The 23317-nt window shown below is 52.9% G+C and overlaps 1 protein-coding gene across 6 annotated transcripts; it reads left to right on the forward strand.

The window, feature by feature from the left end:
* The first annotated feature begins 540 nt into the window (after positions 1–540).
* Atp8b2 (ATPase phospholipid transporting 8B2) lies at positions 541–22829 on the forward strand. Of its 6 annotated transcripts, XM_085678194.2 has the most exons (29): positions 541–687; positions 2619–2686; positions 3438–3510; positions 4708–4766; positions 5084–5197; positions 5318–5416; positions 5540–5601; positions 5701–5773; positions 6198–6268; positions 6501–6580; positions 8561–8719; positions 8808–8896; positions 9966–10162; positions 12851–13059; positions 13826–13869; positions 14318–14483; positions 14631–14819; positions 14960–15075; positions 16188–16352; positions 16436–16547; positions 16697–16802; positions 16886–17030; positions 17265–17448; positions 17625–17848; positions 18658–18741; positions 19029–19274; positions 19363–19501; positions 20728–20858; positions 21099–22829. In XM_085678194.2, exons 2-29 carry the CDS (start codon positions 2627–2629, stop codon positions 21375–21377), a joined length of 3675 nt encoding a protein of 1224 aa, XP_085534320.1. In that variant the 5' UTR covers positions 541–687; positions 2619–2626; the 3' UTR covers positions 21378–22829. The 6 variants fall into 6 exon arrangements, with proteins under 6 accessions (XP_085534320.1, XP_085534321.1, XP_048311685.2 ...); XM_085678195.2 differs by lacking the exon at positions 3438–3510; XM_048455728.3 differs by lacking the exons at positions 541–687; positions 3438–3510 and adding an exon at positions 1732–1750.
* Positions 22830–23317: the final 488 nt, after the last annotated feature.

Below are 23317 nucleotides of genomic sequence, written 5' to 3' on the forward strand. Positions count from 1 at the left end.
GAGAGAGAGAGAGAGAGACAGAGACAGAGAGACAGAGAGACAGAGAGTGAGAGAGTGAGAGAGAGAGAAAGAGGGTTCCTAGAAAGGTGTGTTCGCGCGCACCACCCAAGGGGCGTGGTAAGGGTAGAGCCATCTTCCCAGCGTCTGACAACCAGGCAGAGAAACTGAGGCACAAAACAACACCCCGGCAATGCGGGGCTGTGCCACTTAAGGAGGTGAAAGGCCAGGAGACGAGCCAGGGCGAGGAGGGAAATGCGCTACGGGCTCCTTCGCCGCCTCTCCCGCATCAGGCTCCTCCCCGCAGATGTTCTCTGGCTGAGACAGCAGCATTCTCTCGGTCTCAGGCTTCCAAAATAAAGAAACAGCATCCCGGCGTTCTCCAGCCTCGCCGAATGCCTGCGTGTCCGGGGCTGGAGCGTGGGACCCTCCCCTCCGCACCAAAATGGCGCACGCCGCGCCCCTCACCTCCCCAAAGCCCCTCCCGCCCCCCGCCCGCGGCCGCCGCCGTCACTTCCGCCCCGCGGCCGAAACTGACACAAAGTAGCGGGCCGGGGCCCGGGTGGGGAGAAGCCGGGCCGCCGCTGGGGGGCGGGAGCCTGCGGGCAGCGGAGCCGAGCGCCCCCGCCCCAGCCCCCGGCATGGGCTGGACGGGGCCGCCGGGCGGAGCGCCGAGCGCCGAGCGCTGAGGTGAGGCGCCCGCCGGGGGTGTGGACCCGGAGGGCCGCGGGGCCACGGGGAGCGGCTGGGGAGGCTGGGGCGAAGGCTTCCCCTGGATGGAGAGAGCCGGTCGCTGTGCGCAGCCTGGGAAGATGGGGCGCGCGGAGAGTTGGGGTGCGAGGAGTTACCCTGGTCCCAGCCTTTTAGGTGCCCGGAGAGGGAGTTTGGGGACGATCGGATTTGTCCCGCGAAGGTGGAGGGCTCTGTGCCCCAGGAAAACCAAGGGTGCCAGGGGTGTTCGCGTTGGCAACTCAGAGCTGTGCAGTGGGTCCTGGATACTGTCCTTGGCGGGGAAGGAAACTGGCCCCTGGCGTTATTGTTTTCTCCTGCCTCGCCGACCTGCTAGCTTCCTCGGGAGAGACTCTTGGTTGGGAAGGAGCGGAGGCCAGACCCAAAGGAGGAGCCCTTTTCCTTCGTGGAGCGTTGCCTCCTTCCCAGGGCTGGCTATTTTTATCCCAGATGTGGCTGCAGAGGGGGCTGGGGTAGGGTGACGGGGCAAGGCGACGTGGCTGATGGGCCTACCCGGTTTAGAAAACCCAGGATATCCTGAGAGGGAGACCCTGTTGCCAGTGATTTCTGGTTACTGTGTCCCCTTCGAGGATTGGGGCCAAACTTGTTTTCAGTCTCCCCAGGGTCTTAGAGGTAAAAGAACTTTCCTGACCCGTGTCCAGCCTTGACTCTTGATGGTCAGCTAGTTCTACTGTTAACTCTTCCAAAGGAGGAAGACTCAGATCTTAGGGCTAACGATGCTTGGTAGCCTCCCACCGGGGTGGGGCTAGGTAGGAGCCAGTAATGCCCACCCTCCATCCTCTTTAACCTCTGGCTTCGCTCCCCACCCTCCCATGACTCATGCTCTCGATTGGGTGGAGACCCTGGCTGGGGCCCTGGAAGAGGCCTTGGCATCACCGAAATGTGATTGAGGTTTCCTTCCCGAGCCAAGGGGACAGCACCGTTGCTTGCCACGGTCGTGGAGAGTCAGGAGTGAAAAGGACATATGCCTCTCAGGATTGTCTGCTCTGAGGTCAAGGAGAGAGTATGTGTTAGTGAAGGGAGAATTGGTGTGGGTGACTGGGCTGGGACCAAAGTCAGTAATTATAGAGATTGGGCAGACAGGCAATTAGTAGCTCTTGGGGCTGAAAGGAGGGGGAAGATTTTCCATCTAAAGGAAGAGCTTCCTTGGCCAGGACTTGCACCTTTTTAGGAGAAAGTTCATGAAAGGGTGGAAGGAAGCAGAGGCTCCTGAGCCTGTATCTAGTGTCACACTGGCTGGACTAGACCTGGGGTGGGAGAGAAAGCGGACTCTTCAGCAGGCTTGGGAAGACCTCTCCGATGGCCCCAATTGCGAGGAAGTGGTTTGGGGACTGTCTGCAGGAAGTGGTGGCCATGCCTCTGATGCGAACCCTGGGGAGGAGGTGATAATGGGAGACCCAGTAATGAAAGTGGGGGCGGGAAATTATGAACTTTCTAGAAGGGTGGGACGTGCCCTCCCTGTTTCCTGATGCTCTGCCAGGTGTTTCCTGGCTCATGTTATCTCCACCCAACCTGCTGGGAAAATTCTGTTTTCTAGTACAGGCAGTATTCGTCTCGACCAGGAGTGCACACGGGCCACCCATTGTTCCTGAGGGGATACCTTGAGAGCTGCGTGGCATTTGTCAATATCTGGTCTCTTCTAGGCCCTTCTCTGTAGGTTTTGGTTTCTATTAATTCTGAGTTTCCTCATGTTATCCAGGACAGAGAGAAGAACACCCCCCCACATACACACACTCAAGTATCCATATCAGCAGGAAGAGGAGAGTTTTGGTAGAGTTGGAGGCTGTGGGGGATGGCAGGGCCATAGCTAGAATAAACTTCAGAAGGGAATGCAGAATTCTCGACCACGTGTGTCTGTTGCTTTCTTGCAGGGTCTCCCATGGGATTGCTGGAACCTTGCTGGGTGAGATGGCACTGTGTGCAAAAAAGCGCCCCCCAGGTAAGAGCAGCAAGGAGTGGGTCTCTGGGACCATGATCAAAGGGGCTGTCATTATGACTTAGGGAGCCAAGGGAAGAGGGATTGCTAGTATGGTTCTGAAGGGGCGCGCGGTTAAGGCTGCCAGGCATGGGGGCGGGGGCGGGGGGGGGTAGCCTGAGAAATCGAATTCCTCATTTCATCCTTGGCTGGAACTCAGCCGTGACTGTTAATCACCAGCCCCTTGCTCAGAAACACCTGCAGATTCTACTCTTTGGTCTGGGCTCTTGGGCTCTGGCCTCCTTTGCCTACCCACCGGAGTCCTCCTCAGTTTCCCGCGGAAGGAGGGGGGTGTGGGATGAAAGCCGTTGCCCTGGACAACGCGGGCGGTTCTCTCTCCCGCATTGGCTGGGGGAGGGGGCGGGGCCGCGCGCTGGCTTTCGCCTACGCGGCACTGGCAGACTTCAGCTCTGCAGTGGGAGCAGGTGGGGCGGAGCCTGGGGCGTGGGCACCGTTCCGGCCACCCAAAGCTCCACCTCCCGCCTCTGTCCTGGGATTCGGGAGTGGAGCTCCTGCAGAGCTGGTGGTCCCAGGCGCAGGTGGCCGCGAGGATGGTTTGGGCTGCGGGTAGCATGCGCGCCCAGCGGCCGGGGCTCCCCTCTGCGTGGCCGCAGCTCTTGCGCCTCCCCGGGGGACCGCCTATGCCCCATAAGCGCCGCTGAGGCCAACGACAGACAGTGCACCTTCTTAAAACGGGATCATGACGGTCCCCAAGGAGATGCCTGAGAAGTGGGCCCGGACCGGGGCGCCTCCATCTTGGAATCAGAAGAAGCCGTCTTGGGGGACAGGTAACGGGAGGCAGTGTCTGGCAGCTCTCACATCCGTGATTTCCCTCCTCTGACCTCCGCATTCCCTTGTCCTGAGCCTCCCTTCCTCCGTTGGCCCTTTGGGATCCTCCTTCTTCCTTTGCATGGCCCTTGGCGATTAGAGTCTCAGTAGAAAGGGGACCCTCTGAGAGAAGTTTCTGGTTTTCAAAGGGCTCGTTTGTCTGGTGATTCTGTGGCCTGGGGTTTGTTACTGCATTGTGCTTGTTGGGGAAAGAGGTCTGGAATATTACCTTGGATTCTCTGTCAGATAGATATAGGGTGGCGGGCTTACTACTCCCTTTTAGGTCTGAGGAGGGAACCCTTCATAGGACATCTCTTATTCTTGTCCCTGAAATTGGCACCTGCAGCCTGCCTGGGTCTTCAGGGTTTCTGTTAGGTGTAACTAAATAAGGATCGGTAACAGTGACATTTCCTTTTAAGAAAAATATCTGAAAATGGTTGAAGAAAGATTGCAGTTGCCTCTCATCTTCTCTGTTCTGTTCAGTCCGCATGACCCACATCTCTGACACACACACCCCCACACTTGAAGATGCGCTTTGCAATAGGATGATGTCATTGTCCACCAGTCAGAAACTGCTTATGGTGACATGTGACAAGAGGCTCCTTTAGAGACACTGCACGTGGGCCTGGGATGTTGCCGCAGAGCAGTTCCAGGGCACTGTGACCCTCTGTCTTGGCACCACCCACCGTGTTCCTCCCCAGATTCGGGTGAGGACAGTGCCAGGAGTAGGTTTGCAGTAGTCTCCACATGGGAGGGAACTTTGTACCTCAGCCCCACACCTTGACCATGATGATGGATGTGTTATTAACAAGAGCGGAGGGACCTGGGGAATGTGCGTGGCGGGGGAGGGGATGACAGGAACAGAGACTTGTCCCGCATTGTGATTCGACCTGAAGAATGGTAGCACAAGGGAGGCTGAGAAGGACCGCGGCCAGCCTGCATGCCACAGTGAGACTTTGTCTCTAAAAGGGAAGTGGGGGAGCCACATGCAGGGCCGTGTGCTCTCAAGCTGTTGGCCAACTGTGGGCTAGAGCAAAGAGTCTAGTAATACCAAAGCTGTATTCTGTGGAGAGAAGCATTGCTCAGTGGAACCCTCACAAAGGCAGAGACGGCTAACATCGTTCGCGCCTTCTGACCACAGCCTTGTTCTGTTGCAGAAGAAGAGCGGAGGGCGCGGGCTAATGACCGTGAATACAACGAGAAGTTCCAGTACGCGGTACGTGTTCCCTCTTCCAGAGCTGGGAAAGAATATCAGGAGCTGAGGCCGAGGGAAGGGGACTTGGGCGAGGCAGGGAAACGGCTTTGGCCAATTTCCATCTGCTGGGCTAAATTTTCCAGCTCTCACTGAAGCAAAGTACATTGGCCTGGAGAGACTTTTCCTTTCCTCCTCCTCTTCCCTGTGCCACACCTGGGGTGCTGCCAGGGGAGAGTGTGCAGAAGGTTTGGGAGGTATAAAGAAGGAAGAGGCAGCCCCAGCCTGACTCGGTTGGGGTGAGGGTGTCCTCCTCATTATCTCCCCTCCTACTGCCATAGAGTAACTGCATCAAGACCTCCAAGTACAATATCCTCACCTTCCTGCCTGTCAACCTCTTTGAGCAGTTCCAGGAAGTTGCCAACACCTACTTCCTGTTCCTTCTCATTCTGCAGGTAAGTGACCTGTCTTATATCTTCTGTCACTCACATAACTGAGTTAAGCCAAAGAAGAGGCGGGATCAGGGGCAAGAACCCCTGGACAGGGACTTCAGCACAGCGCGCCTCTCGTTTCAGTTGATCCCCCAGATCTCGTCCCTGTCCTGGTTCACCACCATTGTGCCTTTGGTTCTTGTCCTCACCATCACGGCTGTTAAAGACGCCACTGATGACTACGTGAGTTGTCACCCCCACCGCAACCGCCTTTAGGGAGAGTTCCCAGGATGCTCCGAGCTCCTCTGATCTAATTCCAGGTGGGGGGAGAGGGAAGGTGTCTCACTTTTCTCAGTTCTCTTCCAGTTCCGCCACAAGAGTGATAACCAGGTGAATAACCGGCATTCTCAGGTGCTGATCAATGGCGTGTGAGTGGCTGTTGGCGTCCAGGGCTCTGGGGAGGAAGGAGGTTTCCATGGAAACCTTCATAGTGACTGATGGCCTCTGCTGTCTTCTCTTTGCTGTAGCCTCCAACGAGAGCAATGGATGAATGTCTGTGTTGGTGATATTATCAAGCTAGAAAATAACCAGTTTGTGGCGGTAAGAGCCTAGGTGCCTTTTCAGTCTGCAGGGTTGTTTGTCCTCTTTGGTTGAAGAGGACGATTCCTTCCTGGTTTTCTGTTGCCTCTTAACACTCATGGAAAGAGATTTTCCAGATGATGGCTTCTGGGCCATGTTAACATGCTCAGATTAGTTTTTCATGCTTTTTGAATTAAAAACAAAAGAATATACCTCTATACCAGTCACAATGACATGGGCCTTTAATCCCAGGACAGAGGCAAAGGCAGAGACAAGGCCAGCCTGGTCTGCATAATGAATTCAGACCAAACAGGATTGTATACAATGAGAGACACTGTCTCAGAAGAGCCCAGACCACCTCCTCTGCTCACTGGAGGGTGATTGCTGCTAAGAGCCCACAGAGGGCAGAGGTGTGCATGGAGCTCTCATCAGGCTTTCTGTGTAGGCGGACCTGCTCCTCCTTTCCAGCAGCGAGCCCCACGGGCTGTGCTACATAGAGACCGCAGAACTGGACGGGTGAGTGGCGTGCTTGCTGTCACTATCCTTTCTCCTTGCGCCCTTAGGGGAAACGATGTGTTTGAAGGCAGTTCCCAGGCCAGGGCTCTGTACCTTTTAGAAAACTGAGGAGTAAGAAAGGCTCTAGATGTGTCGGAGTTTTCTAGGCCAAGACATTTAGGATCAGGTGCCCAAGGATTGATTCCAGCTTCTGGGAGCGGCCAGGACTCAAGGGTATTTATTGTTCTTCCAGAGAGACCAACATGAAAGTGCGTCAGGCAATTCCAATCACTTCGGAGCTGGGGGACATCAGTAAGCTGGCCAAGTTTGACGGTGAGTAGTCCTGGAGCAAGATTGGAGAGAGACGGTGGGCTGGGGTTGGAGTCCATTGTTGTATCTTTTCTTCTGGATTCTGGTTGGCACAAGTTCTCTGGAGGTTTTCTGGAGGGCCGTGTCTGGAATGCCAGGTGGTACCCTGAGCTTTTGAGCTGATGGTTATTTCAGGCGAGCTTCGTGGCTGATGGTGTACTGAGAGAAATTCAGCATGTTCCTTTTTCTTATCAGCCAAGAACAGGGCTTTTCTTCCTCGTAACCAGTCAGCCTGTGTAGATGTGCATGAGAAGTCCATGTTCTCGCTTCCTCTCCAGCTCTGCCTCCTCATCGCTGTATTAGCTGACAGTTTACTTACATGTGTAACCTTTCTAAAATCTCTACAACGTGCCTACTTGCCTGTTAAGTACATGTGTTTGATATATAATAGCCTCACTAAGGCCTGGCTGGCCTGGACCTCCTTACGTAGACCAGGCTGACTTGGAACTCAGAGATCCGCCTGCCTCTGCCCTCGGAGCGCTGGCACACTGCTGTCACACTGCTGTGCCTGGCCGCCACAGAAGGAGTCTGTCCGCCTTGTCCTCTCTAGTGACCGGTGCTCGTAGATTGCCACTGTTCAGCCATTTAGTCTTTTGTTCCAGTGATGCTGAAGGATAAGTAAAAAGTGTTGTGACCGGTTCTGCATGTAGAATAGTCTCAACTTTGTGGTTTTGGGGAGCCAAGGAAATGGATCAGTTGTTGAAGTCCTTCCTGTACAAGCCTGAGGCCCTGAGCTCAGATGCCCAGTACCCACATTAAAAGCCAGGCATAGCAGCACACCTGCAGTCCCACGCCAGGAGCTCCTTAGGGTTTGTGAACATCTAGGCTGGCCAATCGGTGAGCTCCAGGTTCAGTAAGGGAGAGACCCTGCCCCAGAAAATGGGTAGAGGCTGGTGAGGTGGCTCAGTGGGTGATTTGCTGCCAGGCCTACCTACATGAGTTGAATTTCTGGGAAGAAAGCACTGAATCCTGCAGTGGACTCTGACCTCCACGTGTGCACCATGGTACATGTGTGTCCACGCATGCTTGTCCACACATATGCGCACACACATGAATACGTGCAATAGGAAGGAGTAAAGTGGGAGTGATGGAGGAAGAAACTACTGTGTGGACATTGGCTCCATGTGCATGTGGGTGGCACATGCCGACATCACACACACACACACACACACAGTATTGCGGGATCTAAGTGTGTGTACATATTTTTTCTGTGCTGCTAGGGATGAACCCAGGACCTAGGCAAATGCTCTTCCACTGAGCTACATCCCTGGCATGAATATGTGTACTTTTAATGTTAGTTCATGCCACCCTGTTATTTTTTTCCTATGTTGTGGAGATGACCTTGAACTCCTGACTGTCCTTTCCCACCCTCTAGATTTCTGTATCACAGGCAGGCACTACCACACCCAGTTTATGTGGTGTTAAGTAAGTCCTACAAGCAGTATGTCAATAGCTCATGTCTTTAGAGCACACCCCCCTGCCACACACACACACACACAGATATTTTTTCTATTAAAACTTTTTTGTGTGTGTGAGAAGGTCTCAGTATGGAGCCCTGTGGCCTAGAATTCTGTGTAGATTGGGTTATCCTCAAACTCAAGAGATCCATTTGCCTCTCTCTCCCCAGAGCTGGAATTAAAGGGGTGCACCACTAAGTCTGGGTATTTAAATTTTTAAAAAATTGTATTATTTTAATATTCATGAGTGTGTGTGTGTGTGTGTGCGCGCGCGCGCGTGCCAGGTGTGCAGACGCCTGAAGATGCCAGAGGGAGTGTCAGATCCCCTAGGTGGTTGTGAGGTACCCGAGGATGCTGGGAAACTCAGTCGGGTCCTCTGGAAGAACAGGAAGTGTTCTTTAAGCCTCTCCCAGCCCCCTCACTACCTTTTCTGTCCCCTTATCATGTGACTGAACTCTGAGCAGTGGCACTTTTGTCTCCCATCCAGGTGAAGTAATCTGTGAGCCTCCCAACAACAAGCTGGACAAATTCAGTGGAACACTGTACTGGAAGGAAAACAAGTTCCCCCTGAGCAACCAGAACATGCTGCTGCGCGGCTGTGTGCTGAGAAACACCGAGTGGTGCTTCGGGCTGGTCATCTTTGCCGGTGGGCCTCCTGGCGTCCCTTCCCGCCTAGCGCTTCTGCTCCGGCTTCGCATGCCACCGTGTTTATTTGACTTCCCATTATTTCCAAGGCCCTGACACCAAGCTGATGCAGAACAGTGGCAGGACAAAGTTCAAGAGGACAAGCATCGACCGCCTGATGAACACGCTGGTCCTCTGGGTGAGCTTCCCAGCTGAGGCTCTCCCGATAGGCCCTTCTGCCCCTTGGTTCTTTTCTAGGCAGCAGCCAGGCTTGGCCTCTCGGGGCAGTGTTTGTTTCAGACGCCTTTCAGACTTGGAAGATGTTGTTTTAAAAACCTTAGGAACACTTAAAGAGAGCTAAGCTAAGCCACCCTCTGTGGCTTGGTTATGGTGGCATCTGAATACACATGGGACCTCTTAGCTCTTGCCGGGGACAAGGAGGCCTTCATGGAGATGGAGTCAGAGTTAAAGGAAAACTCCCATGGGGAAGATGGTTAGCAGCTTCTTCCCCGGCTTCTAAGAATGCAGGCTCCCAAGAGGAAGTCTCTGTGCTTGTGTTGGCAGTTCTTGGGCTCTCCTGTCTGTCCAGAATTGGGTTTCCTTCTTGGGCTTTCCCTCCGCATTTTGTGCCCCTCCTGCCAATTGCCTGCTTCCAACACGCCATCTTGGGAAGCCTGAGGACAGTGCAGTTGAGTTGCCCCTCTTAGCTTTAGAGGTTTCCAGAAACCCAGGCTGACGTCGGGCTAATTCCTCCTACAAAGACTCTTCTCGCCCCCTGGTGGCCGCTGACCTGGATGATACCTGCTTTTCAGAGTCAGAACATAGGTGCAATTTTGGAAGTACTCGTTGGACACCAGACAGTGGACTCCATTGTTCCCTCCCTGTCCCCTGTCTCACTCAGATAAAAGTCTTGCTCTGTAGCCTAGACTGTCCTTGACCGCTCGATCTTCCTAAACAGGTCTGGTGGCGTACACCCGAAATCTCAGAATTTGAGGGCCTCAAATTGCTACAGATTTGAAGTCAGCCTTGTCTCAAATCAAAAATGAGAGAAAAGGCCTTACGCTGTAACTTAGTAGTAGATTGGCTAGCATGCACAAGGCTCTGGGTTTAATTCCCAAGAAGGGAAAAAGGCATTCTATACAATAAATCTGTGGAGTATGCTGTTGGCCTTGTGTGGGCTAGCACAGGGAATAGATTTTTAATTGTGTCAGAAGTAGCTATCCTAGTTCTAAGTCCTGGCCTTATCTGTGCTTTTAATTCCTTCTCAGATTTTTGGGTTCCTGGTCTGCATGGGAGTGATCCTGGCCATCGGCAATGCCATCTGGGAGCACGAAGTCGGGACACGTTTCCAGGTCTACCTGCCCTGGGATGAGGCGGTGGACAGTGCCTTCTTCTCTGGCTTCCTCTCCTTTTGGTCCTACATCATCATCCTCAACACCGTTGTGCCCATCTCACTCTATGTCAGGTGTGTGTTCCCTGCCCGTGGTTCTCCGTCTCCCTGTGTGTCAGGTGTGTGTGTGTGTTCTTTGCCTGTGGTTTCCTGTCTCCCTGTATGTCAGGTGTGTGTTCTCTGCCCGTGGCTCTCCGTCTCCCTGTATGTCAGGTGTGTGTTCCCTGCCTGTGGCTCTCCCGTCTCCCTGTATGTCAGGTGTGTGTTCCCTGCCCGTGGCTCTCCGTCTCCCTGTGTGTCAGGTGTGTGTTCTCTGCCCATGGTTTCCTGTCTCCTTGTATGTCAGGTGTGTGTTCTCTGCCCGTGGTTTCCTGTCTCCCTGTATGTCAGGTGTGTGTTCCCTGCCCGTGGCTCTCTCCAGGAGCTCAGGGGCTTCCTTGCCAACTTCTCCAGGAAGATGAAATCCTTGACAAGGAATATGGAGTCCTTTCTGTACTGTGGCCATTTTATGTTACCTGTTTATTTTTTCTCAAAGTTTCCTGGCTTTGGATTATAGTGGGGTAGAAACTATACTGATTTATTCAGCACCACATGCTATTGCATTCTGGGAAATAAGCACAAAGATGCACAGAAAAAAAAAATTGATCTCCTTCCCTTGTAAAGCTTAAATATGGTGGAGGAGGGACGCCCTAAGCATGTCACAGAATAGAAGCTGTTCTCCCATGAGTCTTCTGTGGAATGCTGGGGCTGCTAAGCTGTGCAGGTCTTCTCTGCCCTCAGAGTAGCAGGTTGGCTCACCCGGGACTAGAACCAGTGCCAGCCCCTGAGGTAGCGGCAGGCACCGTTCTTGAGGGCAGGGAGACATTGCTCTGAGCAGTCAGGCATACTTCTCAGACACGGAGATGACTGCGGAGGTGGAGGGGGATGGGTAGGTGGAGGCTGGGGAGCAGGAGGGAAAACGAGGGTGTACAGACGAGAAGCTGAGGTGTTAGGAGCAGTTGGGAGCTGTAGGGGAGGGGTCTGGAAACAAGTCTCGACTGGATTGATCGGTCAGAGTCTTCAACCTTTGCTTGGGGACCTTTAGGAATGGGTTTTGAAAACACCTGAAGGCTGTGATCTAAAAGTCTTCAGGAATGCTTTAGCAGTCGCTGATGGGCTGTGGGCACTCATAGGACATTAAAAGGAAGGAGAATGTTGGGCCGAGGCCAGTGAGGACAGAGGAAGGAGAGGGCGGAGGTGGAGGAGTCTCCTACAGTGCCTTGCATTTACGATAAGGGAGCCTGCGATCCTTTGTATTCTAATCAGTCACTATGTATCCCATGCCAGTTTAGAGCTGGCAATCCTCCTGCCTCAGCCTCTCTAGTGCTGGGAGCACAGGTCTGTATGCCACACGGGCTCGGCCTATGCATTTTTAAGGAGATATTTATCCAGTTGCTCAGAATTCTTCCCTAGCTTTTATTTCACTTAGCAGAAATGCCCAGACTGCTCAGCTCTGCTCCCCAGCCCAAATCCTAGTGCTGCCAGCTGTGAGAAAATGACCGCTGCCTGCTTAGCCACGGGGCCTCAGGCTCGCCCAGTCACCCAGGGCCTCCCACGCGATGCCTGTGTCTCTTTCTTCATAAGGGTGTTTTGGTAGAAGACACTGGATTGGAAAATACATATAAAAGGTTAGGTTACTGTGTCAGTCTGGCCTGGCGCCTCATGCCTGTATTCACAGCACATGCTCAAGCAGGAGGATTACCACAAATTTGAGGTCAGCCTTGGCTTCAGAACGAGACCCTGTCCCCACCCCATTGCATCCCCCCAAAATAAGAAACAAAACCAACCACAACAGCAACAAATCCCTTTACAAGTATTGGTTACTTCCCTAACGCTGTCTTGATCACTTTGCTTCTTTGCTGGTATTTAAATTTTTGCTTATGCCCTCATTTAGTTTTCCCACTTTGTGCTTTGCTGATCTTGCCTTGTATCTTAGTCCGCTTGGAGTTCTTGGTAGCTGCCTGAGGAAGGTTTGGGGAAGGTGGAAGTAGGGCTGGCTAGCGCCTGGGGACAGCCTTGACCACGTTCCTGCTTATCTCACTTTTCTGCCCAGTAGCAGGATCCTGATAGGAGCCTCAGTCATGTTGAAGGAAGGTTCCAGATGTGTGGCCACTGCTTGGCCACCCGGGACCAAACACAGGGCTCTTTTCTGGGAATGTGAACACCCAGGTCATAAAAGTAACGATCAGCTGAGAGTCCTTGCGCTTGTGACGTGCTGTCACCCCCACGTTTCTAGACCTCTGCTTTCCAGCGCCAAAGTGGAGCCCTGTCTGTGCTAGGCAGTGAGGGATGACAGGACTGGGAGCCTCTGGTGCCGCTGTGCCTGCATAGCACCCTCACTCTCTCTCTCTCTTCTCTTTCCCTTCCCTCTTGCACTTTCTCTTATTTTTCTCTGCATGGTTTCTGTGTTTAGTTCTGAGGTAAGAACTGGCCGAGTGCCTTGTGTCTGGTCCCTCTTCCTTCTCTGCCTGTGCCATCTGTCCTTCCTGCCCGGGGCCTGTGTCCCTTTCTGTGTGAAGAGCATCAGGAGGGTCGGGTTGGACCTTTGTCAGTGGTACATGGTCAGTTCCACCTGCAGGCTTCCCTGCCCCTTCCGTCCAGGTTCCCTGCCCGGGTGTCTTCATTCCTTTTCCTCCCAGGCCGAGCACCTGCAGCTAAGGCCCAGTGAGTGGGATATTTCCTTCCCTCCTGCTTCCCAGGCCTCACCTCCTGTCCCCTATGCAGTGTGGAAGTCATTCGTTTGGGCCACAGCTACTTCATCAACTGGGACAAGAAGATGTTCTGCATGAAGAAGCGGACGCCTGCAGAGGCCCGTACCACCACTCTGAATGAAGAGCTGGGCCAGGTGGAGTACATCTTCTCTGATAAGACGGGCACCCTCACCCAGAACATCATGGTGTTCAACAAGTGCTCCATCAATGGCCACAGCTATGGTAATGTGGCACTACTGGGGGCTGGGGCTCCATCACTCCTGACACTGGGTTTGACTTCTTTTGTGTTTAGGAATGAGGGACCTTGAAAGGGTGTACTCTGTGCCCTGTGCTGAGATTGTACTGAGAATCCCTTTCTTGCCCTCCCTTGAGCCCTTGCACTAATCTTGGGGTTTGCGCCAGGGGAACACCTTGGTTATTTGAAATGAGCCCCAAGACACTGGCCTCTGGGCATCCTGGCCAGGGTCGACCTACCTTGGCTGCCCAAAGGAATACAGCCTCCACTATTGCTGCAAGGGGCCCTTGTGAATCTCTGGACTGTAACTGCAGTCTTCCTGGTATGGGCCTGTCATAGTGGCCTTGAGGCTGAGCTGCGGGGATGGTGGGGGGCAGGGTGTTTGCAGGTAGCTGGTTTTTGTATTAAACCTAGACCTTGTTGTCAGGGTATAAGGCTTTATCTGCTTTCTGGGCTTGGAAGGTGCCAGGCACCTCACAGACCTGGAGTGCTGGGGTCAGGTAGAGAGTTGGAGCTGCCTTTGTGGGGAGAGCTATTGGGAGGTGGCTGGGATGAGCGGGGGGCCCTACGACCCTTGTGGCCAGGTTTCTGGATTCTGGAATCCTGGGTACCTGCAGGATGTGGGCGGTGGCATCTACAGGATGAGTAGGCCTGAGGGTCCTACAGACCATGGGGTCTGTACTCGAGGCTTTCCCGTGCTGCTCTGGCGCGGTCCAGTGCTGACGTGCTTTTCCTTCTTTTGGGTGTATGCAGGTGACGTGTTTGATGTCTTGGGACACAAAGCTGAACTGGGAGAGGTAAGATCCAGTCTCTGAATATTCTTTATCCCAGTTAGATACAGTCTGGGCGTCTGGCTAGCAATACAGGCATAGATGGGAGCAGTGTGCTATCTGGGCAGAAAATGGAAGACACTGGGGACGCGGATGTTTAGAGGAAAACTGGAAGCAGGGTGGGAATTGCTAGATGAGGCATGGTGCACACCTGTAATCTCAGCACTCTCGGGAGGCTGAGGTAGGAGGATCACAAGTTTGAAGCGAGCCTGGCTTATATAGAGAATTCCAGGCCATCCCAGGCTCCATAATGAGACCTTGTTTCAAAGAAGAGGGAAAAATAAAAGTAAAGGCCAACTAGACTTTGGAGGCCCAAGGCAGCCAGGATCTTGGCTCTTTGGCTGAGTGGTGTGGGGGGGGCAGTGACTTCCCTGAGGGTCGCCTGGCAGCTCAAGAGGCTTCCTGCCTGTTCCAGAGACCAGCGCCTGTGGACTTCTCCTTTAATCCTCTGGCTGACAAGACATTCTTATTTTGGGACCCAAGCCTCTTAGAGGCTGTCAAGATGGGGGACCCACACACGCATGAGTTCTTCCGTCTCCTTTCCCTGTGTCACACCGTCATGTCAGAAGAAAAGAACGAAGGTGAGCTGAGGGACAGCCCAGCGCGGGCACAGCCCAGCTCATGTTCATGGGCACTGCTGCTCTGCCATGCTGCTGTGCTGGGCTTCCTGGGCGAGGTAGGTGGCTGGACAGTGGCCACTTTCTGCACATGGTCCTTGTCCCCACCAGGAGAGCTGTACTACAAAGCTCAGTCTCCGGATGAGGGGGCTCTGGTCACCGCAGCCAGGAACTTTGGTTTTGTGTTCCGTTCCCGTACCCCTAAAACAATCACTGTCCATGAGCTCGGTACAGCCATCACCTACCAACTGCTGGCCATACTGGACTTCAACAACATTCGCAAGCGGATGTCAGTTATAGGTGAGGCGGTACTAGGGAGCTGAGGAGACTTGGGGCAGCAGGCAGGCCTGGGTGGGGATGGCTCTGGAGGACTCGTGATGATCCATTTAGTTTAGATTTTGTCTGAATTTTCTGTCACTCTTCTCCCTTGTGTTTCACAGTGCGGAATCCAGAGGGTAAGATCCGACTCTACTGCAAAGGGGCCGACACAATCCTGCTAGACAGACTCCACCCTTGCACGCAGGAGCTGCTCAGCAGTACCACTGACCACCTGAATGTAGGTGTGACGCCCTGGGCTTCTTCAGTTCTCAGCACTGGGAGGTGGCCAGGGCATGCTCTCCTTATTTATTTATTTAAAATGATTTATTTATTTTCATTTTATATGCCATGGTATTTTTTGTGTATTCCTATCTGTGTGGGGGTGTTGGATCCCCCACAACTGGAGTTACAGACAGTTGTAGGCTGCCATGTGGGTGCTGGGAATTGAACCCAGGTCCTTTGAAAGAGCAACAAGTACTCTTAACTGCTTAACTATCTCTCCAACCCCATGTTGTCCTTTTTAAAATAAAAATGTGTGTGTGTGTGTGTGTGTGTACACATACATATGTGTGTTTATGTGTATGTATATATTTTGTAGTTGATGTATGTGCTTATGTCACAGTGTACATGTGAAGGGCAAAGAACAACTGGAAGGAATTGGTTCTGTCTTTCTACCGTGTGGACTCTGGAGATTTAGCTCATATCTTCAAGCTTGATAGCAAGCACCCTTATTTGCTGAGCCATCTCAGCAGCCCACAGTGTCTGTCCATCCTTCCTTCCTTCCTTCCTCCCTCCCTCCCTCCCTCCCTTACTTCCTTGCTCTTTCTTTCCCTTTTCCTCCTCCTTCTTCCTTCTTCTTCTTTCTTCTTCCTCCTCCTCCTTCTTCTTTCTCCTCCTCCTCCTCTTCCTCCTTTTTGTTTGTTTTGAGACAGGGTTTCTCTGTGTAACAGTCCTGGTTATCCTGGAATATGAGCCAGGCTGGTATTGCATTGTGCCTATGATTCCAGTATTTGGCACATAGAATCAGGAGGATGAGGAGTTGGGGCTAGTCTGGCTTACATGAGACTTGGTCTCAATAAACCAACCAGGAAGATCATTAAAACGGCCCATGAGGCCAAGGCACTTGTGGCCAACCCTAATGACATGAGTCTGGTCCCAGAACCCATGTGGTGGGAGGAGGTGGCTTACTTCCTTGACCTCTACATATGCACACAAATAACAAAGTCATGTTAAACATTGTCTAAAATTCAACTGAAGATTATCTAAGCTGTCTGTTGAGGTTTGAGTTGCAGTTCTTTTGCTGTGTTTTCTAGAATTCCTTTCATCTGACTCCCCCAACTCTTCGTCTAGGAATATGCAGGGGATGGACTGAGGACGCTGGTGCTGGCCTACAAAGACCTGGATGAAGAATACTATGAGGGATGGGCCAGGAGACGCCTCCAGGCCAGCCTGGCCCACGACAGCCGAGAGGACAGGCTGGCTAGCGTCTACGAAGAGGTTGAGACTGACCTGATGGTATGGACAGGACAGGCAGGGTGAGGCGAGACGGTGGAGAGCGCAGCTCTGCTCAGGGTGCTCAGGGGCCCTTGTGTTTTCAGCTGCTGGGTGCCACGGCCATTGAAGACAAGCTTCAGCAGGGAGTTCCAGAGACGATTGCCCTCCTGACTCTGGCCAACATTAAGATCTGGGTGCTCACTGGAGATAAACAAGGTGAGAATTGGTAGCAGATGGGCACACTGGTGCTCTCATGCCTTTGTGCCCTTGTGTGGAGCTGGGCCCCGGTGGGGGGGACGGGGACGGGACGACACATGCGGTCCCTGGTCGTCACCTGACTGTGCACCTTTGATCTCTCTCGGCAGAGACAGCTGTGAACATTGGCTACTCGTGTAAGATGCTGACTGATGACATGACAGAGGTGTTCGTAGTCACGGGCCACACTGTTCTGGAGGTGCGAGAGGAGCTCAGGTAAACAAAGGGCTGGGGACACAGATGCCCTGAACATGCCTGGGGACTGGCAGGCTTTAGTTTCCTCATCCCTGCCTTCACAGGAAAGCCCGGGAGAAGATGGTGGACTCATCCCACACTGTGGGCAATGGCTTCACCTACCAGGGGAAACTCTCTTCTTCAAAGCTCACTTCTGTCCTTGAGGCTGTTGCTGGGGAGTATGCCCTGGTCATCAATGGGCACAGCCTGGTAAGACTTGCCATCTCTAGCTTGGAGCAGGCTGTCAGACAGGGGAATGCTCAGACCTTGTTGAGTGCTTGCCCACAACTCCTCTGTTCCCTCTTCAGAGATGACTGTGGTCACTGGCTATGCCCTCTCTCAGTATGGTCTTGCAGTCTTATCTTGCTCACAGCTTCCCTTGACTTGAGGGGTGGGGGTGTAATCATCAGTGACCAGAAGAGCTGAGGTGTCCCCGTGTTTCAGGCCCATGCCTTGGAAGCTGACATGGAGCTAGAATTTCTGGAGACAGCATGTGCATGCAAAGCTGTCATCTGCTGCCGGGTGACACCCTTGCAGAAGGCACAAGTGGTAGAGCTGGTTAAGAAATACAAGAAGGCTGTGACGCTTGCCATTGGGGATGGGGCCAATGACGTCAGCATGATTAAAAGTGAGTGTGGGCTGTGCGGGTGGTGGGCTGGGCAGGAAGGCTGCAGTGTTCTTAGGAAGAGTTGGGGGGCAGTGAGGGGCAGGGCTATAACTAGGATGGAGGACTGAGGGGTGGGGTCTGTAACTAGTGGGATCTGAAGTTTATGGTCATTCTTCATGTCATCTTTGTCTCTGCAGCTGCTCACATTGGTGTGGGCATCAGCGGGCAGGAAGGGATCCAGGCCGTCCTGGCTTCAGATTATTCCTTTTCCCAGTTCAAGTTCCTGCAGCGCCTCCTGCTGGTGCATGGGCGCTGGTCCTACCTGCGCATGTGCAAATTCCTCTGCTATTTCTTCTACAAGAATTTTGCATTCACCATGGTCCACTTCTGGTTTGGCTTCTTCTGTGGCTTCTCAGCCCAGGTAGAAAGTGTTTCTAGAACTCTAAGCTGCATTTCTAGGCTGGGGAGAGGCCAGTGCTTGTGCCGTCTTGAAGGCTTGAGTTTGGATCCCCAGAATCTCTGTGGAAGCCGCAATGTAGGCCACTGTGCCCATAGGTAGTGGGAGCTGGAGATGACAGGATCTCTAGAAACTTGTGGGCCAGCTAACTTGGCTTGCACAGTGGCAGAGACTGTGTCTCAAACAAGGCAGGAAGCTGAGGACTGAGACACAATGGTTGTTCTCTGATCTGCACACACTCCGTAGCACACGTGTTCCCAGACAGGCACACTTACATCTCTCTTATACACATGATAAATAAATAAACTCTTAGGAGCAGATATTACATCTCTCCTGTTAGCTGACCTCATGGTTAGTACATGCAGTCAATAAATGTTTGCTTTTCTTTTCCTTCTTTCTTTTCTTTTTTTTGGAGTGGGGAGGCATGGTTTCATGTAACACAGGCTGACCCTCTTATTTACTATGTAGCACTGGTTGACCTTGAATTCTGAATCTGGGCATGGTGTGCACATTTACAATCCAAACACTCAGTAGGTGTAGGTGGAGACAGAAGGATTGAAAGTTTGAGGTCATTTTTGGCTACATAGTGAGTTCCATGTCAACGTGAACCCTGTCTTAAATAACTAACCTAAAAGGACAGTGTTCACTGGGAGAGTAGAGATCTTAGGACCTGGGGGAAGTTGTTAGGGCTGCTTGATGGTGTGGAGCTATCTTTCTGCGCCTGATTCCTAGAGGAGGTTGGTCGCCCACTCTCTCGCCCTCTTCTCTTCCAGACTGTGTATGACCAGTATTTTATCACCCTGTACAACATCGTGTACACGTCACTCCCAGTGCTGGCCATGGGGGTCTTTGACCAGGTATGGGGGAGGTCAGTGTTCAGACTGGAGGGAAAGTTGTCTGACGTAGCAGCTGTGGGACAATGGCCCACGGCCAGTGCACACTTCCACTTGGGGAGGACATAGGATTCTTTCCACTGTGGCTAGAACCTGTAATTCTCCTGGGTTGCCGAACACTGATAGGGAGAATCTGGCTTGAGCCTGAATCTGTTATCTAAGATACTCGGAAGGGGGAGCCAGGGCGAGCATCTGTCTGTCCTTGACTGGAGAGCATCACTGTGGCAACTTGTGGGGCCCTTCCCTCACAGGATGTCCCAGAGCAGCGAAGCATGGAGTACCCGAAGCTGTATGAGCCAGGCCAGCTGAACCTCCTGTTCAACAAGCGCGAGTTCTTCATCTGCATCGCTCAGGGCATCTACACCTCTGTGCTCATGTTCTTCATCCCCTACGGGGTGTTCGCGGAGGCCACGCGGGATGATGGCACCCAGCTGGCAGACTACCAGTCTTTCGCAGTCACCGTGGCCACATCACTGGTCATCGTGGTCAGTGTGCAGGTATGAGGGCCGCCCTCGGCACTCCGTCACTGTTTCTGACAGGTAGGGTTTTTGGGGGTCCTCCTACCTGCACTGCTCCTTTCCGCAGATCGGACTGGACACAGGCTACTGGACAGCCATCAACCACTTCTTCATCTGGGGCAGCCTCGCTGTGTACTTTGCCATCCTCTTCGCCATGCACAGCAATGGGCTCTTTGACATGTTTCCCAACCAGTTCCGCTTTGTGGGTGAGTCCCTGAGCATCCTTTCCAATCAGTTCTGGGAACAGCAGGGTAGACAGCACTTACTATACTTTAATGCCAGGTATCTTGCAAGGTACAATGTATTACCAAGGGGTAACTGACCCAGGCCCTGCTGCCAAGGAGAGTCTGTGTCCGTGACAGTGACGAGCAGCCCTTGCCTGACCTCCAAAGAAGTCGGGTGTGGCGGGCTTCATGGTTAGCAGAGTGAGAGCCAGTGGGGATGGCTGGGGATAGCCCTGTCGAGGAAACTGCTGTCAGTGAGCAGAGTGTTGAGTTCAGGGTCCTTGAGCTAGGGTGGAGCAAGAAGCCTGGGGAAGCAGAGGGAGAAGGAAAGGCCCGTGAATGGCAGGCTCAAGTGTGCCTTGCTCTGCCTTGCCTGAAGTCTTCATTTCCTTAGAGCAAGGAGACCCATGGTATCAAAGGCCACTTTCTTTTTTGTTTTGATCTTTCCAAAAGATCCCTTTAGGAAATATGTCGGCTAGCACAGGCCTCCAGTTCCAGCCCCTGAGAGGTAGAGGCAGCAGGGCCAGGAGTTCAAGGCCCTTTTCTGTTGCATAACAAGTTTCAGAATAGCCTGAACGACCCGAAGTCCTGTCTCTAAGAAGAAAAAGGGGTGTGTGTGTGTAGAAAAGAGGCGGTCGGGTTTGCGGATAGAACGCAGCAGAGCGCTTGGCTAATGCGCACAAAGGCCTTGCTCCACCGGAGTTTGAGCAGGAGGTGCAGAGGCCAAGCCCTGTTTTAAAGAGTCGCTGCTTTACCATACTGAAACAGATCAGTTAGGCCCTCTACCTCAGCAGGACAGGTGGGATCCTGGAACCCAGTGACTGGGATTCTTCAGATATCTACAAAAGGAAGCCAGCTGGTTAGATTGTGAGTGTGAGGGCGGGGGAGGAGTGAGTGTAGTTTCAGCCCAGGTGGGTGGCAGTACTTCCCTAGCTGGAAAAAGCACAGAGCAGATTTGGGGTGGAGGAGGAGACTGTCTGTTACTTAGGCCCTATTAGCCTAGAGCTAGCTTCACTGAGGTGGTTGAGGAAGCAGGGCTGGTGTTTGGGGAGAGCTAGAGACCAGAGACAGATCTAGAGCTAAACCCAGAGAGAAAGGAGAAGTCCAAGGTGGCTTGGGCTCTGAGGTTGAGGACATGGAACCATCAGAAATAGCAACGGGGAAGTGAGAAGATCTCCTCTGTCAACTTGGTGACTCCTGTCCCCCAGGGAATGCCCAGAACACCCTGGCCCAGCCCACCGTGTGGCTCACCATCGTGCTCACCACGGCGGTCTGCATCATGCCTGTGGTTGCCTTCCGCTTCCTCAGGCTTAGCCTGAAGCCTGATCTCTCCGACACGGTGAGAAGCCTGGCAAAGCTGGCCGTAGACCTTGGGGGGCAGCTGCAATGTGACAGGAAAAGCCTCTCTTGCTTGGGTGCTGTAGAGCTGTCTGGGCTGCGGGACGCTGGGGGCTCATGCTGCACATGGCTACAGAAGTTCCTGTGATGAGCCGCCATGGTACTCTGGGTCCTTGTACATGGCGCTGCCTGATGTTGTGAGCAGACACTGAAGGGTTCCCCTTCCTGGTGCCCTCCTCAGGTCCGCTACACGCAGCTGGTAAGGAAGAAACAGAAGGCTCAGCACCGCTGCATGCGGCGAGTGGGCCGCACGGGCTCCCGGCGCTCCGGCTATGCCTTCTCACACCAGGAAGGTTTTGGGGAGCTCATTATGTCTGGCAAGAACATGCGGCTCAGCTCGCTGGCCCTCTCCAGCTTTAGCACACGCTCCAGCTCCAGCTGGATCGAGAGCCTGCGCAGGAAGAAGAGTGATGGTGCCAACAGCCCCAGTGGAGGGGCTGAGAAGCCCCTCAAGGGCTAAAGACCTGGACTGGGACCCTTTGTGCCCGGGACCAGAGCTCGCGGGCCGGTGTCGGGAAACTGCTCGTCCTCCCTCCCAGCAGCCTGCCTCCTCTGTCTGGTGGACTGCCCCGCAGATCTCAGCGGCTTTTGGAAGGGGAGGGAGTGGGCCCCAGGGGAAGACCAGGGCTTTGGGCCCTGGACAGGGGCCGCAGTGAGGGACCAGCTGTGGAACCAAAAACCATGAAAAACTATGAGATTGGGTCCACCCCTGTCCTGCTTGGAATCCACAGGGAGACTATAATCTCCGTATTTTTTTACTCCTACTACCCAGAGGGGCCCTTGTGCCCTGTTCCTGAATTACACAAGAATGTATCATGCCGGGAAGCCAGAGACCTGCTGGGGCCTCCAAGCCCCTCACATCATCGTGTGTCCTCTTGGTTTGTGTTTGTGTTGTTTGATTTTGTCTTTTTTATTTGGTAAGCGGAGGAGGCCTTCATGTGACTTTATGTTATGGTTAGTGTCTCAACTCTTCTGGGAAGAGGAGACGGGCGCACACTGGGATTCCCTACCTGGTGGAGTGGCTTGGGAGGGGCCACATCTCATGGGTCACCTTTAGGGTGCCATTGTCCTTATGGGTACAGGAGCTACCAGGTAGGGAAGAACTGTCAGGCAGAGACATGGAGAATGGAAAGGAAGAGTGTCCTGCTCCTGCCTCTCCAGGGCACTTGTGAGTTCTTGGGTTACCTAAACCCTGTTGGTGCCGGGCTGCAGCCCAGACAGGCCCATCGCTCTCAGTGAGCTGACGCAGGGAGCCGGGGCAGTAGTGTCCTTGGAGTCCAGGGAGTTCCAGTTCCTTAGCCACTTCCCACTTCCCTCCTTCCTCTCCTCTCCTCTCCGGTGCTGTTTCTGCCTACCCTGAGGTGGGACTGAGAAGGAAGCTGGCCTCTGCTGCTTTGTCCCAGGAACTAGGGACCCTGCCTTCCTCGAGTAGTTGCTACCTTGTCAGTTCCCAGAAGAACCCTTATTTGCTAGCAGCAGAGTAAGGGGGCAGAATGGTGTGGAGCTGGAGGGAGGTTGTCGTGAGCAGGGGCTGCTTGGGTGGGGAGTAGGAAGGGGAAGTCTGGACGGGGAAACCCCTTCTGGCCACACAGTTTACAAGCCCAGTATCATGTCTGTTTGTGTGTCTCTTAAGAGGAAAGTCTGATTTTTATACCAAAGAGGAAATGAATTTTTTTTGTATTTTGTTTGTCTATATTATATAAATACATATATATAGATAGCTATATATATTATTATTTTTGGTTCTCTCTCGTTTTTTCAGGGAGGGAGGAAAGAACCATGTTGCATTGAGTGCATTGAGCTGTAATTAAGGAACATTCTGTATAATTTATGACATTTCTATAATTGCAAAAATTATATCATTTTATGGGTATAAAAGAAAAATGCCTTTTTATAAAATTCCAATTTCTGAGATGTGGGTAATTTGTCTCATTTTTGATGTTTGCCTAAGACTGAGGGTAAAAAAAAAAAAAGCCCAGGCAGAAAGTCTGCAGTGGGATTTGTGGGTGGGTCTGGGTGGAAGCTGAGCCTGGGGGAGCAGCTGTACACACTGTTTTCTGAATTTCAGCAGGACTGTGGGCAGTGCTGAGACAGTGTACGTGGACTTTGTGTTCAGCTAGTGGCCACGTGATGCTTCGGACTTTGACTTACAACTGCCGTTGTAAACAGAGACGAACTTAGTCCACGTCCCTGGCAGACGGCAGACACACATGCAGATAAGGGTGCGTGGAAAATGCCTAGGAAGCGTTGTAAGGTCTAATTTCCACTTCCAGGGATGACTGAACCTAGAGTCTGAGCATGGTAAAGAGATTTAAATTTGTGTGTGTGTGTGCATGGATCCACGAGTGCAGGGCCTGAGGAGCACAGATGTTGTGTGGATATGAGCTGCCCCATGGGGGT

The sequence above is a fragment of the Myodes glareolus genome, chromosome 17, assembly GCF_982192425.1.
Source record: "Myodes glareolus chromosome 17, mMyoGla1.1, whole genome shotgun sequence".
In the NCBI taxonomy this organism is placed as follows: Eukaryota; Metazoa; Chordata; class Mammalia; order Rodentia; family Cricetidae; genus Myodes; species Myodes glareolus.

Bases quoted from the DNA above. Each gene is read 5' to 3' on its own strand.
- Atp8b2 (XM_085678194.2), top strand. From the start codon at position 2,627: ATGGGATTGCTGGAACCTTGCTGGGTGAGATGGCACTGTGTGCAAAAA. The intron at 8,720-8,807 runs GTGGGCCTCCTG...ATTATTTCCAAG, and splicing joins CGGGCTGGTCATCTTTGCCG to GCCCTGACACCAAGCTGATG. The intron at 16,353-16,435 runs GTATGGACAGGA...TTGTGTTTTCAG, and splicing joins AGGTTGAGACTGACCTGATG to CTGCTGGGTGCCACGGCCAT.